The sequence below is a fragment of the Mesitornis unicolor genome, unplaced genomic scaffold (genome assembly GCF_000695765.1).
Source record: "Mesitornis unicolor isolate BGI_N332 unplaced genomic scaffold, ASM69576v1 scaffold2470, whole genome shotgun sequence".
Classification (NCBI taxonomy): domain Eukaryota; kingdom Metazoa; phylum Chordata; class Aves; order Mesitornithiformes; family Mesitornithidae; genus Mesitornis; species Mesitornis unicolor.
Genome location: NW_010160073.1, coordinates 1 through 14,111, shown reverse-complemented (window position 1 = coordinate 14,111; position 14,111 = coordinate 1). Strand labels below are relative to the sequence as shown.

The window sequence follows — 14,111 nt, the reverse complement described above, 5'->3', positions numbered from 1 at the left end:
GAGGTCCCTTCCAATCCCTAATGGTCTGTGGTTCTGTGATTCTGTGAGAACAGCTCTCCCCTTAGACTTGGTTTCTCATCACGTCCTGGGAGGCGCAACCTTTGGATCCCTAACGTTCTGTGATTCTGTGAGAACAGCTCTTCCCTTAGACTTGGTTTCCCATCACGTCCTGGGAGGCGCAACCTTTGGGTCATGGGCTGGGCTGCAGAATTCGCCCAATACCAGAACAAATCATTGCTTCAAAAGAGCGTTCTACTAAAAACATCAAGAAGCAATCCAAAATCTCTGGAGTTTCAGCTGTTAGTTTGTACTGGAGGCAGATAGTGGTTTGGATTTATTTTGTTTGTACACATCAGCCCCTTCCCCAAAGGAAAACAAATGGATCCTTAAACAATCTGGGTTTTCCAGAAGATAAACAGCTGACAAGTAGCTTAGGCTTTGCCAAGTATACCACCATGCAAGCCTTAGTGGGTGCCAGAGGTGCAGTGCACCGTGGTGGTGGTGGTGGCATGTGAACCACAGTAGAGAAGAGATTGTGTCAGAGGCAGTCCCAGAGGCAGTGCAGAGCTCGGCACGCTTGGACCCTGCAGCACTTACGGCCCTTTTGATCTGTCAGGTGTAAGCTGGTCCATGGCTACCAAATCAACATACAAATATTTGATGGCACCTTTTAGGGGAATGAACTTTGGTCGTATTTCTGTTTTCGCTTCCTGTTAGAATTTGTGCAGGGAAGTGCTACTAGCACAAATGTTCATGAGAAGCAAATGTTACTGCTTGCGTACTCGTGTACTTGCAGGAACAGGCAAAGTCTGCAGATTTGAGTTGGTGCTGAGAGTCGAGCAGTAGGAATGCAAACTTGAGGGGAGCTTCCTGAGAAAAAGAGGCCTTTCTGATTTGCTGTATCCCTTAATCCTCTTCATGGTTCCTATTATTTTCCTTTGTGTGTATGACACTACTTCTGTCTTACTAAAGCAAATGTGCTGTATTTGCCTTTCCTAATGCTGCTCCTGGAAGAGTACAAAATAGGATGAGGGGTACCGTGACATGACAGAACTTAGAGAAGCACTCTCACGTAGAGCTGTTGGCTGGATGTGCTGCTAAGAGCCGCAGTACCCAGCGGCACTGTAAACACCGACAGGCTGCAGCAGAGACTGAAACATCCGGATCACCTGTAGTGGGCAGGAACATACCTCCAGAAGCAGAGGCAAAGGCTGGGGGGGTACCCTGGTCCCCCCTGGAATGTGACAGCCAGTGTTGTGTTAACATGTCCCTGCTGAATTGGGCAAGCATTGTATTAGTAATGAAAAGGGCCACTTCGTTGCTGTTGATTCAGCCAGGACACCCAGCTTTGTAAATGGGGCTGAGGAGCCTGGAGCCAGCAGGAGTGAACTTCAGTCTCTGCAGAGAAAGGGTGCGCTGTGAACCTCCCCACCTCACCCCTTCTGCCGTGATGGGGACTCCTCAATTAGAGCTGTTCCCGCTGCTCTGCCAGGATGGTGCTGAGGTGGGAACTGCAGCGGTGAGCAGAGCTACAACAGCTGCCTGCTCTGCAGCAGACATTGCTTTTTGGCTTCGGTCAAGTACAGTTGTATTTGCTAGGAGCTGCTCGGTCTTTGCCAATTTGAGCAAGATCTAGCAAAAATGGTTTATTTGGGCAAAGGTGTGGGCAAATATGCAGTCAAAAAAAAGAGACATCAGCTCAGACCCAGTCTGGAGGGGTGAAGAAAAGTATTTGGCTCATTTCCTTTGAACCACTTGTTGGGTTGCATCACTCTTTATTCCTGCTACATTTTCTTCCTCTTAAAATTGCTGTGTTTCTTTTAAAAGAGGTTTTAATAGTGCTGAAAGGAAGAGTTTGGGAACTAGACTGATAAATACTTCAGACTCCTCAGACATGCACTCGGATGGTGAATTTAAAGGCCAAATTTCACTTCCCAGGCAGAGCCGAACAATGACGACTGCCTCTCGGAGTCAGAAAAGATGGCAATGGACTTAAAAGATCCGAATCGTCCAAGATTCACCTTGCAGGAGCTCCGGGATGTCCTTCATGAGAGGAATGAGTTGAAATCTAAAGTGTTTTTACTTCAAGAAGAGCTTTTATATTACAAAAGGTAGGTGAGGTCTCCTCTCCTGTTGCAGGCTGTACACAGAGGAGCCATAGAGGTCTAGAAATAATAAATGTGCTCTTAAATCGTGTCCAGCAAGCTTATATTTCTGCAAAGGCTTAAAGTAGAGATTGCAAGCTTATGGCTTTAGTTTGAATCTTGTTCCTCAAAATTGGGAAAAACTATGTCCTTCCCTAAGTTCCCCCTGAATCTTAAAAAGATTACAAATATTTAATACTCTTGAACTTCAAAAATGAGGATGAGTGGGTCTAAAATTGAAATTCTAGAGCTTTTATTCAATGCATTGCTCTTCTCTCCCCCTTGTCCTAATGGGAAGAAAATATTGGAAGGAGACTCGGTTCTTGGTGCTGTTCCTTGGCTGACAGAAAAATCTCCCATTTGCGTCAGTGAGCTTTAAACAGATCTTTTTGCATTTCTTCATCAACAGTACTATCTCAGTTTGAATTTTAGAACTTAAAATTCTTCCATGGCTTGGGAGGAGAACGTTAATTGCCTCCTCTTTCTTTCAAGTGAGGAAACAGAAGAAGAAACTAGATCCCCTCAGCCTACACCCATAATTCAGCCAAAACCCTCAACTCAGCCTGAATCCGGAATCAAACGACTGTAAGTAGCACTTTTTCTAAGGATCCTGGGTACAGTCTGCACACACTACAGGTTTCTTCTGGGTAGGACAATTTTAAGGAATTAAAAAATTAAGATAACCACGTCTGTAATGTATGTGGGAGAGACCTTGAGGGAGCACTGGTGTCACGAAACAGCCAAAACTTTGGCCTAGATCTGGGACAACTTTCAGATCATTTCCTGTGGTACCTTTTGCTCCCTACGTGCAGACAGCAGCAGGGACTCCATGTGCTGGTGTGTACGTGCCCAAGAAGCCCACTCCAGCTCTGACGTTTCCCTCTTAAGTGCACGATTCAGGCTAACCAAAAGAGCACACCTTACATTTTACTGTAGGCAGTATGGGCTGATGAGCTCTTAAACACCTGATTTTCCTAGCGAGTTGTCTTGTCGGGGCCATGTAGTCATACTCCAAAGGGAGGTGCTGCTGACTGTGGTTTTACCCAGAGCACGGCTCAGCCTGTCCTGTGGGCCCAAAACCGACGTCAGTGCCGGGTCTCGGAGTGCAAGGATTGTAGGAAAATGCTCCTGTTCAAGTGCAAGTCCCAGTTCCTTAACACACAGATCTGACCGTGGTGAACCGCTGGCCTCCAGGTCATGCTGAGATGTGTACAGGGTGTTTGTTGTTCACAAGTAAAACCAGCTGCAGACCTGTAGTGGTTGGGTGTGGAGAGCAGCGCTTCCCCGTGATCGTGCTGTGTCCATTTCCCTGCTGACCTGAGCCTTTAGACCCCGACTTGCTTTATGTGTAGGGCACAAAACCCTTTTGTTTATTGAACAGATTTGCTGTGGAGAGGGTGCCAGCTTTCTTGGCTGTAAAGAACCCACCTTCTTCTGGTGAAGTATTCAATGTTGCTGTCTGAAACCTAAGCTGACTGCCAGAGGTGTGCGTTTACAAGTATATCACTTAATTCTAAAATCACCGTGCTAGCCAATCCATTTGTCTGTTGAAACTCCCTCCTCGTACATTTATTTATTCCAAATTAAGTCTTGTAACCTTATAGCAAGTCTCTGGATTTTTGTGACTGGAAGCTTAACTTTTGTAACTGCATAAATGATTTTGGAACAGTCCTTTGTTTCCACATGAAAAGCTCTTCCATCCTCTCCCCGTGTCCATGACCTTCAGTCCTTGTTTAATAACAGCAATAGTCCTGTCAGATAAGTCCCATTGGAAGATCTGGACTGACCCAAAACACCATAAAGTCAGGAGGGCACTTTTGGTACTTTCAGTAGACTCCAGCTCCTCTCTGTGCTGCTTTGTTTGCTGAGAGAACCCTTCCTCTCACACAACTGGAAAATACACTTTGAGTTTGGACTTAAGCCTTCATTCTGCAACTGTGCTGATGATAACAATGCTTTGTCTCACAAGATCTCCACTGTCAAGCTGCTCTTTGCCTTTAAATTTTTTTAAAGCTTGTCCCGAGTGGGGGATGGCTCATTTCAGCTTACGCAGTCTGTGTTGATTGCAGTTTCCGTGCTCGATTTGTGAAGCAAAGGCAGCACAAAAATGCAGACAGACATTGTAAGACAGCCCGTGCTGACGAGGCGTTAGCTCTGACTCTGCCTTCTGCACGCACGCGTCAGCAGCGCAGGGAGCCCTGGCAGGAGGCGCACGTCTCTTCAACAGCTGATCCCAGTGCTGGCTTCCTCAGGTCATTCATCAGTGAAAACCTGTAGAGCACCACACCAGTCACTCAGCGCACATTTTCAGACACCTGTCTAACCTTTCCGATTCTCAGGTTCTGTGTTAAATTCACATAACTAAACCCACACACAGGGAAACATAAAATCACGTTGGTTTGGCCCCTTTCAGAAAAAGCAAGAGTCCTCTTCCACCAGACAGCGGAAGCATACATTAAACCTGCTGTTAAGATGAAATTACTCTTTAGCTGTCGTGCTCTGTCCTCAGGTTTCTTTCTGCTCTCTCTTCATTTGGCCATCACATTAAATAAGGGAAGATAAAACTGTCCACTTGAGTAACCTGAAGGACGGTAATAGTTTTCAGGTTGGTCTTATTCCTGCAGCCTGTCTGGATGGGATTCATCTAGTGTGGGTTTATTTGTGTGTGCTGTCAACAGTGCACTTGTAGATGGGCTTTTAAAAGACAGGAAATGTCGTGGAAGAAGGAAGGACCCAAGCACAGCAGCTGTTCTGCCCTGTCAGAGCACCCTCCTGCAGTGCTCAGCACCACGCTGTGCTGGGGAACCACCAGCACATTGACTCTCATGCCTAATGGCGTCAAGAAAACTTGTATCTGCATCCAGGCTGCTGCTATGAATGAAAGTAGGGTTGCTTTTCCCTCCGTTTCAGACTTCTCCTCCTGAATAAACAGGATGCAGTACAAAAATAGGAGCCTGATGCTGTCCTCTCAAGATAAGCTTTATCTTGCCTTTGTAATGTGCCCTTTTTCCCTTGACCGCACAGCATCTCCGGGAATGAGACACATGCGGTGTAGCCTGTGCCATCTGAGATGTGCTCGGCTGATTCTGTGCTCATCCCCATAAAGAAAGGAAAACAGAACTTACAGAAATTGGCATTATTTCACTCGCAGGGTTTGCACATTTGGGGCAAACTCTTAACAGAGTTCTGATCTCAGAGCGATTGATTTCTGCATTTGTCTCTACTGCGTCATGTGTCAGAGTTTTGATGAAATAACGTAGCCAGGAGGCTTCACTGAGGAGGAAAAGAACAAGGATTAAAAATGCTCCTTCTGTTTTGAGCAGAAAACACCCTTTTGTTTTCTCTTTAAGGATACGTGCTTGTTTGTCCCTGATGTAATGCCCCAAACAGCCAGAAGTTTTCTTCCTATTCTTGCGGTCCACAAAAGCTGATGTGTCTCTCTCATTTCTGCAGCTAACGGACCATGCCACAATGCGTAAAAATAGAAGTTCTAGCTACTGCAAATGATACAACAATGTTTGCTTGTTTGTTTTCATTTTGAATCTAAGAACAGCAGTCAGAGTGGCTGTGTTGGGGAGAGCTGCATTTGGGCACAAGTGAAATGTCTCTCGTGATTTCAACTAAATCTTTAATTGACATTAGTCCACAGTTCAAAAAAATATTTGGCACAAGGGAGAACCTCTGAGGAGAGCCCTTAGAAAAGCAGAGGGTGTTGCAGGTACGGACGAAGGGGTGTGGGCAGGTTTGTGTGGGGCTGGCCGGGTGCAGAGCAGCGAGGCAGCGGCTCTCTTGGCTCTGAGCTGCATGAATTGTGTAACGCGTGGTGCAAGCGCTGAACTCTTACAAAGAAACAGTCTTGCTGCAGGAGGTGTTTCTGCTGGAGCAGCTGCAAGGTTTTGAAGCAGTATTTAGCTGCCTGCAGTTGGCATCTTTCTGCATGTGAAGCAATGCAGGTCCCTTTGGAACAGATACACAGGCCCTTTAACCAAGTAGCTTGCATAGGAGGTTATTTCAAGATTTCACCTGCAATACTGGTTTTTAACTTGAAACTATCAACTGTAACACTTGTAAAATCCTTAATGGTAATGCTGGTCCTGTCTAACCCTGTTTTCCGTGCAAATATCCAGTGGACACAAGAGTCCTGTTCTGTATTTCTTAACATACACCTTCATCCTTCATTTCATTTTGTATGTGCCTGTTTGTCTCTTGGGAAGAAAAATGTGCACTCTGCTCTGCATTGCTAGAGGTGGTAATACCTTGATGAAATCCAACACAGATTGCAGGCTGCCTCACAACAGAAAAGTGGTATCTTTTAGAAATCCAAAAGCAATTTGAGCTGTTACAGTGACTGCTTTTTTTTAAGAGTTTTTCACTGAGGAGGGCTGTCTTGGGTGATGCAGATGCACCTCTCCCTGTAACATGTCCTGTGTGGTAATTCAGAGTAACCCCGTGTATCATGTTTGCCTCTTTTCTTTTTAATGGAATGCTTTTTCTTTCCCTTTGCTCCAGTCTTACCTCTTCTGTGTCTGTACTTTCCTGCCCAGGATCTTTACAGCCATAATGCCCATGGTAGCAGCTGGATTGATTCCAGACGATCCCACATTGCAGCCAATAAGAAGACTTGTGTCCCTTGTAGGAATTTTTTTAAATGTTTGGTACCATGGTTTCCTTTTGCATGACCCCGTGTTAACATGCACTGCTGGTCGCATTCTCATCAGCTGCCTGTGGGATCACAGAAGAGCAAAGTGCTGATCAGAATGACCAGTCAGTACACAGCTCATCGCAGTCCTCCATGCTCCTCCCCCAGTATTGACATTTCATCTCCTTTTGCCTTAATGTTACCATGCTAAACCAATCATTATGCTTTAGAAAACTGTTGCAACATGCAGTTTTAACCAGCATCTGTTACTTTTGCTCACTAAGTGTGCCTATTCACAATTCACACAAATGTGTTCCGATAACTTGTTTCAAATCGGTTAGATTTACAGAATGTAATGCCCGATATCTACATTAGTTTCCAGTTTTAGTTATAGGCTGTTGCTTCTGTGTCTTTCTATCTATGCACTGTATATTTTGTCTCTAATTACATACTTTGGGATACAGTATACACTCAATCAGTTCTATCATCCTATCCTTGGCTGTCCCTGGCAGAGGTACTGGTAATTGTTAATGCAAAGTCTCTTTGCCTTAGAGCTGTTGCTTTAGTGATCTTTATATTTACAGCAGCAAGACAGTATTTAAATTCCCTTCCTTTCCACACAGACATGCTTATTCCAAACATCTCCATGAGAGCTTTTTAGGCATAACAACAATTTTCATTGTTTCGGAAGGAAATAAAAAAGCCTAACCCTTCTGCTTGGTGCAGAGATTGGACAAACGTAATTTTCTCTTACTTCATTTCATCATAAAGTGAAAAATGACTGAACTCCGACATTTGAAACTTACTGCATAAATACAGCAGTCCTTTGTGTGGACTTCAGGGTACTAAGCCTGACCACACAGGACCAAACGTGCTCAGCAGAAAGCCTCGGTGACAGCACACTTCTTTTATCAGCTGGAATTGGATCTGGCCCTGAAAAGATATAGCATATGTGTGTGAATTTACGAGCTCCTGTGACGAAGGTGGTAGAAAAGTATGAGGCTATTTAAGTGTGAAAGACTTCTTCCACTATTAAGGCTGCACATTTGAAGCCAGGAAATGCAAAGTTCGGGTCCTGCTAGCAATGTTGGTTATGTAGCATTGCACTTGTGAAGCTCTCCAGTCAAGAAATAATTATTTTTAATATTTTTTTTATATTTTTAATAACCGTTGCGATGCTTACCTGCACGTATGATAGGATATTTTTTCAGGAAAGCTGCCTCCTGTGTGAGCAGAGACATGGGAGGCAGAGCTCCCTGCTCCGCACAGGGTGGCTGGGACCCCAACTTTTGCATTTCTCAGCAGACCTAAACACTGCACTAACACCTCCTGTGCTGAACTCGTGACAGACATCGGGCGTGCCTAACCACGTAACTTCATCCTATAGAGATGAAACGATTCCAAGGATTTTCCCAACTGTACTTTTCTAGCTGTGTTGTCAGCTGGCAGTTTGTTGCTGTGTTGAATGGCTGTTGGTTCACGTACGTCATTATCTCAGCGCACCCAAGCCGTGTGACAGGAAATGACGTGCACCCTCATGTGCATTTGTTTAGAGCCTTCATCCTGCAAACCCTTGTGCACGTACGTGCATTTATTTTTGCAGGAATCAAGTCTATGTATCAAAATCTGTATACTTGGTACAAATGTAGAGGCTTATTTTCTCATCCTATGAGTTTCCTTGCTGACACCCTTAAAAACATTTTCTATTTCTGCTATATGGTCAATTATACAGATGTAATGCCAAAGATACCACTTTACTTATGCTAAGAAACTAACCTGCGCAGTGTTGCTTCTTTATCTCAGGGCTGGGGAAGGGGGAATGTACATCTAAAATGATACCTGCACCTTGCAGAGTCAACAGCATTTAGAGCTTATTTTGAAGCTTCCGTAGCCAAACCGCTTGAGACTTCATCTCTAATAACATTGTGACATGCACTCCCATCAGGCTTAACTGCCTCGATTTTTGCAGATGCAAGCAGATTTTTTTGCTGTGTTTTGTTGTGCTGTGCATCGTGTCGGGCGTTTGAAGCGTTTTCAAGATGGTAAACTGTCTTTTTTTCTGTTCCCTTCCTCACTCCTCCCTTCCCGGAAGGTTTAGTTTCTTCTCTCGTGATAAGAAGCGTATGCAGGCATCACAGAAAAGTGTCCACTTCCAGGGTACTTTTGGAGAATGGTCACATTCGAATCGAGATGACTCCTACACCGAACAAGGACAAGAAGCCCTGCAGCACCTGTGACTATGACCCTGAGGTGTTGGGGTTACCGCAGTAGATCCCGACAGCCTAGAAACGAGAAGCTTCTGTAGACGAATGCGGCAGCTCATCACCTGTATTTGCCTTGCCCTCCTCGGTGGTTGTGTTTCAGATGCACTCTTCAGAAGGGGTCCCTCGCTGTTTGCTTGGTGACTGTTTGCTGAAAACAGAATCCAAGCTTTGTAGTAACAGTCGCTGATACCTTGGGACATCGGAGCTTCTAGGTGACTTGTTTTGTGCTGAATAACAAGTCTATGGTCTTGTTCATGCATTAACAACAGTAACACAAGCTTCTTTAAACCAAAAAAGGACCTGTGCCATTATTAGAAGTTTGTTTGCAGTGTACAATATCTAGTGGCAAAGACTCTTTTACCCTGTTTGTTAACACTATCGGTTGTTTGCTTTTTGTTTCTGTAAGAAGTTTTTCAAGAGGGATAGGACAGCTGCCTGCTCTCCATGGCAGGTCGTGGCACTGCCGTGTCCTGTCACGCTCAGCTGGCAGCTGCGCTGTGCAGAGGAACCGCTTGGAAATCCACCTGATACAAACTGAAAAACTGGAGTAGCCTTGAGAGGGAGAGTGAGCGCACATTTCCCTTGCTGCTTATAGTGCCTAAAGCAGGAAGAAACTGACGTATGAGGTGAGCGTGCCTTGCATTTTGCCATGGGTTCTGTGGTATTAACGGAAAACAAACTGGTTACAAGGAGGAATTCTAACACTTGGAATTTTTCCTTCTTAAGAGGGACGTCCCCCTAGAGCAGCAGACAGCTGCTGCAAAGGAACTGGGTCTCCTTCCCACAGACAGGTTTCTAATGGAGTCACACTCCACTTCTCTGTCTAGATCAGACTGCCTAACCTCAGAGTGAAAGACATCCTCAACATGAACCCTTTTAACTGACGTAGAGATGGCTCCAACTCAAAACGTTTTCTCTGACTACTCTAAACACTACGTGGGCAGAGCAGATGAATTCTGGGTGTGCTGGCTGATGCTTGGGTCGCCTGCAGTTACAGGGCCTTAACTTGCCAGCAAAATCCCAGCACAGCTGAACTGCTGGGGGTGGGATTTAGATCTGCTTTGCAAGACCCTCAGGTCTGCATCCCCTGGGCTGTGGGGAGGATCCAGTTATCACAGGGCTGAAGGCAGCTTCTGTGTGTGGAGCAGGGGCAGGGGGCTGGGAGCTGCTGCTGGCACCTTACCCCCAGCCACTGCATCTGCTCTGTGTAGGAGTGGCACCAAGAACAGGAGAGTGCTCAGGATGGAGATCCAGCTACTGCAGGTGCTGGATGTCGGAGGAAATCTCGGTGGACTCCTAGATGAGAGCGAGCCAGAGGGTTTAGTGCAGGCCAGTTGTTTCTAACGCAGGGCAATTCAAGACTCTCTGGATTCTTTAATGTCTATGAGCATCAAAGAGTTCTTAGCCCAGCTGTAGTGAAACTGTGCCAGGAAAGGTCAGGCTTGATGGGGCTCTGAGCAACCTGATCTGGTAACATTGTCCCTGCATCCTGCAGGAGGATTGGACTGGATGAGCTTTAAAGGTCCCTTCCAACCCAATCCTTTCTCTGATTCTATGAACCCGCTCTTTGCAAGGGGGAGCTGCGCTGCTTCTGGCTGCAGCTGGGCCTTATTTTGAACACAGCCCTTCTGCTCCAGGCAGAGCAGGGGTTTACGGTGCCTCCCTGGTGTCAGCGCAGGTCGGGGCAAGGGGTGCATGTGGCCTTACATGAAGGACACCTGCAGCTGAAATAGTGACAGTAGCGTCCGATGTCAGTATTGGGCAAATATGCTTTTGCCTGGTTGTTTTGGTAACATATCTTAAGTTTTATGCATACAGAAAGCTGTATCCGTAAAACGGCAGCACTTTCCCCCTTGTGTGAAAAGCAATTCTTCAATGAGGGAAAGTGTCTTAATTTAATGATAATTAAGTTGCAACAATCTCGATTTCACTTCCATCTTAGGGGAAAAAAAAAAGAGAACACTACATTTTTATCAGGCAGTTAAAGCAAATTGTGAGTGATGCCTGTGGAGTCTCTCACGAGCACAGTTCACAGTCGTTTGGCACATTTAGAAGAGATGCAGTGAGCACAAACAATGCAGGAGCGCAGCGGATGCACGGCCTGAATGAGCACATCACTGCTGACCTCAGCCGAGAGCCACGGGCTGGGACAACAGGAGCGGCTGGGACAACAGGAGGGGCTGGGACAACAGGAGGGGCTGGGACAACAGGAGGGGCTGGGACAACAGGAGCTCGCAGACTGAACTGTTCTCCCAGCACCTCAGCTGCCAGCCGAGAGCACAAAAAGCAGAGCCCCACAGAGCCAGAGCCCGAGCCCTGTGCGCTGCTGCCAGGTCAAACCTGCAGCCAGGTCAAACAGCGGCACTGAGCAGTACAGCCCCGCTCATCTCTGTAGCCCCTTACCTCAAAACTCTCATTAGTCGCTCCTGACCTGCTAGCATTAACCCCTTCGCTCCTCCTGCTCATGCTAGAAATGCTGAGTTTATGCACTCCAAGCGCCATCGGAAAGGACGGCGGGTAGGGCAGAGTATGTAAAGATTTGAAGATCTGTCGTGTCTTGTTTTGCAGTATTCAAGTCAAATCTGCTTTTAGAAAAGGGGCCAGGATGCCGTCAGGTGAGGGGTGTAACAGTCCTGGCTGCAAAGTGCAGGATCACTGAAGTTTTCTTGGGTAGGTTTTTTTGGTTTTGTTTTGTTTTTTTTTTGGTTGGGCAGTAAATAATTTTAACAGTTTAATAAATATTTATGAAAAACAAGTATTTCTGCAAGACTTGTGTCCTTTTTTTCTGGAAAGTTAATACCATCTGTTGTTCTTGGGGATGCAGCATACAGGTCTGTCTTCTTTCCCCTGGAAAAAAAGCTCATACAACCCTTCGTGGAAATACAGCCTCAAACTGGGCAAGGTTTAGAACAGAGCCATTCAAAGGTTGACAGAAAATTAACAGCTTAAAATACATTAGCAAATATTTAGGAATTGCCTATGATGACAAAAACAGAACAGAGCCTTTTCTAGAAAGCACTGTAAGCTCCTCAAGGGAAGATGTGTCTGTATACACACACCCTGGCTCTGGAAAAAGGAGAAGCTTTGCCCTCTGTTTTCAGCAGCAAGTGCAGCTTCCAGAACCAGATTTAAACCCTGCGCAGGCACGAGGACAGAGTGGGTGCAGCTGCACTCACATTAACAGTGACACCGTCCTTCAGTGACTGTCCATGGATCGATCAGGAACATTAGGTGTTTTCTGACCCGCTTACTGCTCTGTAGTGCACATCCCTCTAATTAAAGGGAATTACATCCTCCCATGATGTAAAAACTAGATTTCTCATTATGTGCTTCTCTCTCACCTCACAGAACAAGTTAAGGACTTAGTATTACTAAAGTATTACTAAAGATCTCACCTGTCCCAGAGTCAATAAAGTCACTTCCCATCAGCTTCTGGTTTGGGCCACATTTTTCAGCAGCCTAGTTTGTTGCTATTTGATTACTAGTTCTTCAACAAATGATTATTTCATAAAGGGCACCTGTGTCACTAAATGACTGTGCACATCTGGCACATAAATAATTGAACAGGGAGCTCTCCCATGAACCCTACTCCAGGCAGGCAGGTAGGCATCAAACGAGGCATGCACTCAATTTCAGTGGGGTGCCTGTGCATGCAGTGCATTTCTCACAGCATTAACCAGTTCAAAAACAGTAAGCAAAAGTTTATTTTCTCTGAAGAACGATTCAAGAACAGGGATCTTAACCGCATGAGCAACGGAACTGCAGAGCACTTCCAGCAAGCGAGTCACAGGCACGAGGCAGTATCAGCACAGCTCCTCGGTCAGGGAGAGCTGCTCTCAGCCCCGGGCTGATGGTAACATCTACAACCGAAACACGATGACGTAAGAGCAGAAACCGTACCCCAACGACAAGGCACTGTCACCTATCGATGCTTATCGTCGTCTCGTTGTTTCTTTTTTTTCCCCTGCTCCGGTCTCTATCCCTGTCCTTCCTGTCTCTGTCCTTCCTCTCCCTCCCTCTGCTCCTCTCCTCTTTGGAGTCCCTCTCTCTCTCACTTTCACCCCAAGCCCACAACCGCTCCCTTTCTGGCCATCGCTTGTCTCGGCTCCTTTCATGGTCTCGGTCCCTTGTTCTCCAGTCCCTTGTTCCTTCACGAGACCAGTTTCTTTTCTCTGCTGATCCTTCTCCATAGAAGTCATTTTTCATGTTTGGCAGATTGATGGGCTTTCGGAAAGGTCTGTCCCGTCCCCCGAACCGTAGCTGCCCGGATTCTTTTTTGCCTCCAAAACCACCTCCAAGCCTCCGAGGAATCCATCCTTTTAGAGTTCTTTCCAGTTCAAAGTCTACAAAGATCTCATGTTGATCAATAACCAGCCTGTTGGCATCTCTGTGGGCCTTCAAGAGAGCACGCTCCTCTTTGTACTCAATAAATGCATAACCCTTGGAAAATCCTGTGACCAGGTCTCGAACCAGACGGATCTTTCTGATGTCTCCATACCGGGAAAAGACCTCCTTTAGCTTCTCTTCTGTTGTCTGAAGATTGAGCCTTGCTACGAACAGCGTGAGGTGAGGATCTCCCGTAACTCCCTTGTTGGGTACATAGCGTGCCAACATAGCCCTCCATATGGCACGGTCGTGGGGCTCTTCATCTGTGCCATCAATGCTCCCGGCTTTGAGGGGGTCATACTCCTTCGCGATGGGGGCCCAGTCATTCATTGTCTAGTGGGAAAAACACACGCATCGCACCGACTCACAGGTATTTTAGGAAGAAGAGCAGGTCATGCAAGAAGCACTTTCAGCACTACTTTATTTTCCATCCAAAAATCCCCCAAAGCGTGACAAACTTAAATAAACCAGCAACGTTGTGTTGTTTGAGCTCACCTCCCACAGCAGAGCCATGGCAGGGAGCCTGGATCTGCCCCTTCCTGAGGGGTCCCCGCGGCCCTGCCCCGTCCTCCCGCCTGAGGGGACCCCGCGGTGCCGCTTCCGCCGCTTGAGGCAGCCCCGCGGCCCGCTGCTTCCCCTGCGGGCCCGGCCCGGCCTGCTGAGGGGGCCCCGCGGTCC

The 14,111-nt window shown here is 46.5% G+C and overlaps 2 protein-coding genes across 2 annotated transcripts; one reads left to right on the top strand and one right to left on the bottom strand.

Moving 5' to 3' along the window:
• The first annotated feature begins 1,450 nt into the window (after nucleotides 1-1,450).
• On the top strand, nucleotides 1,451-9,334 carry LOC104543925 (RILP-like protein 1). The gene is made up of 5 exons (XM_010188648.1): nucleotides 1,451-1,519; nucleotides 1,939-2,111; nucleotides 2,637-2,729; nucleotides 6,689-6,776; nucleotides 8,876-9,334. Exons 1-5 carry the CDS (start codon nucleotides 1,451-1,453, stop codon nucleotides 8,879-8,881), a joined length of 429 nt encoding a protein of 142 aa, XP_010186950.1. The 3' UTR covers nucleotides 8,882-9,334.
• A 3,602-nt stretch (nucleotides 9,335-12,936) lies between these two features.
• LOC104535492 (U11/U12 small nuclear ribonucleoprotein 35 kDa protein-like) lies at nucleotides 12,937-13,844 on the bottom strand. The gene is given in 2 exon segments (XM_010188637.1): nucleotides 12,937-13,004; nucleotides 13,007-13,844. Coding segments are annotated over 2 exon segments (792 nt in total). The 5' UTR covers nucleotides 13,764-13,844; the 3' UTR covers nucleotides 12,937-12,969.
• Nucleotides 13,845-14,111: the final 267 nt, after the last annotated feature.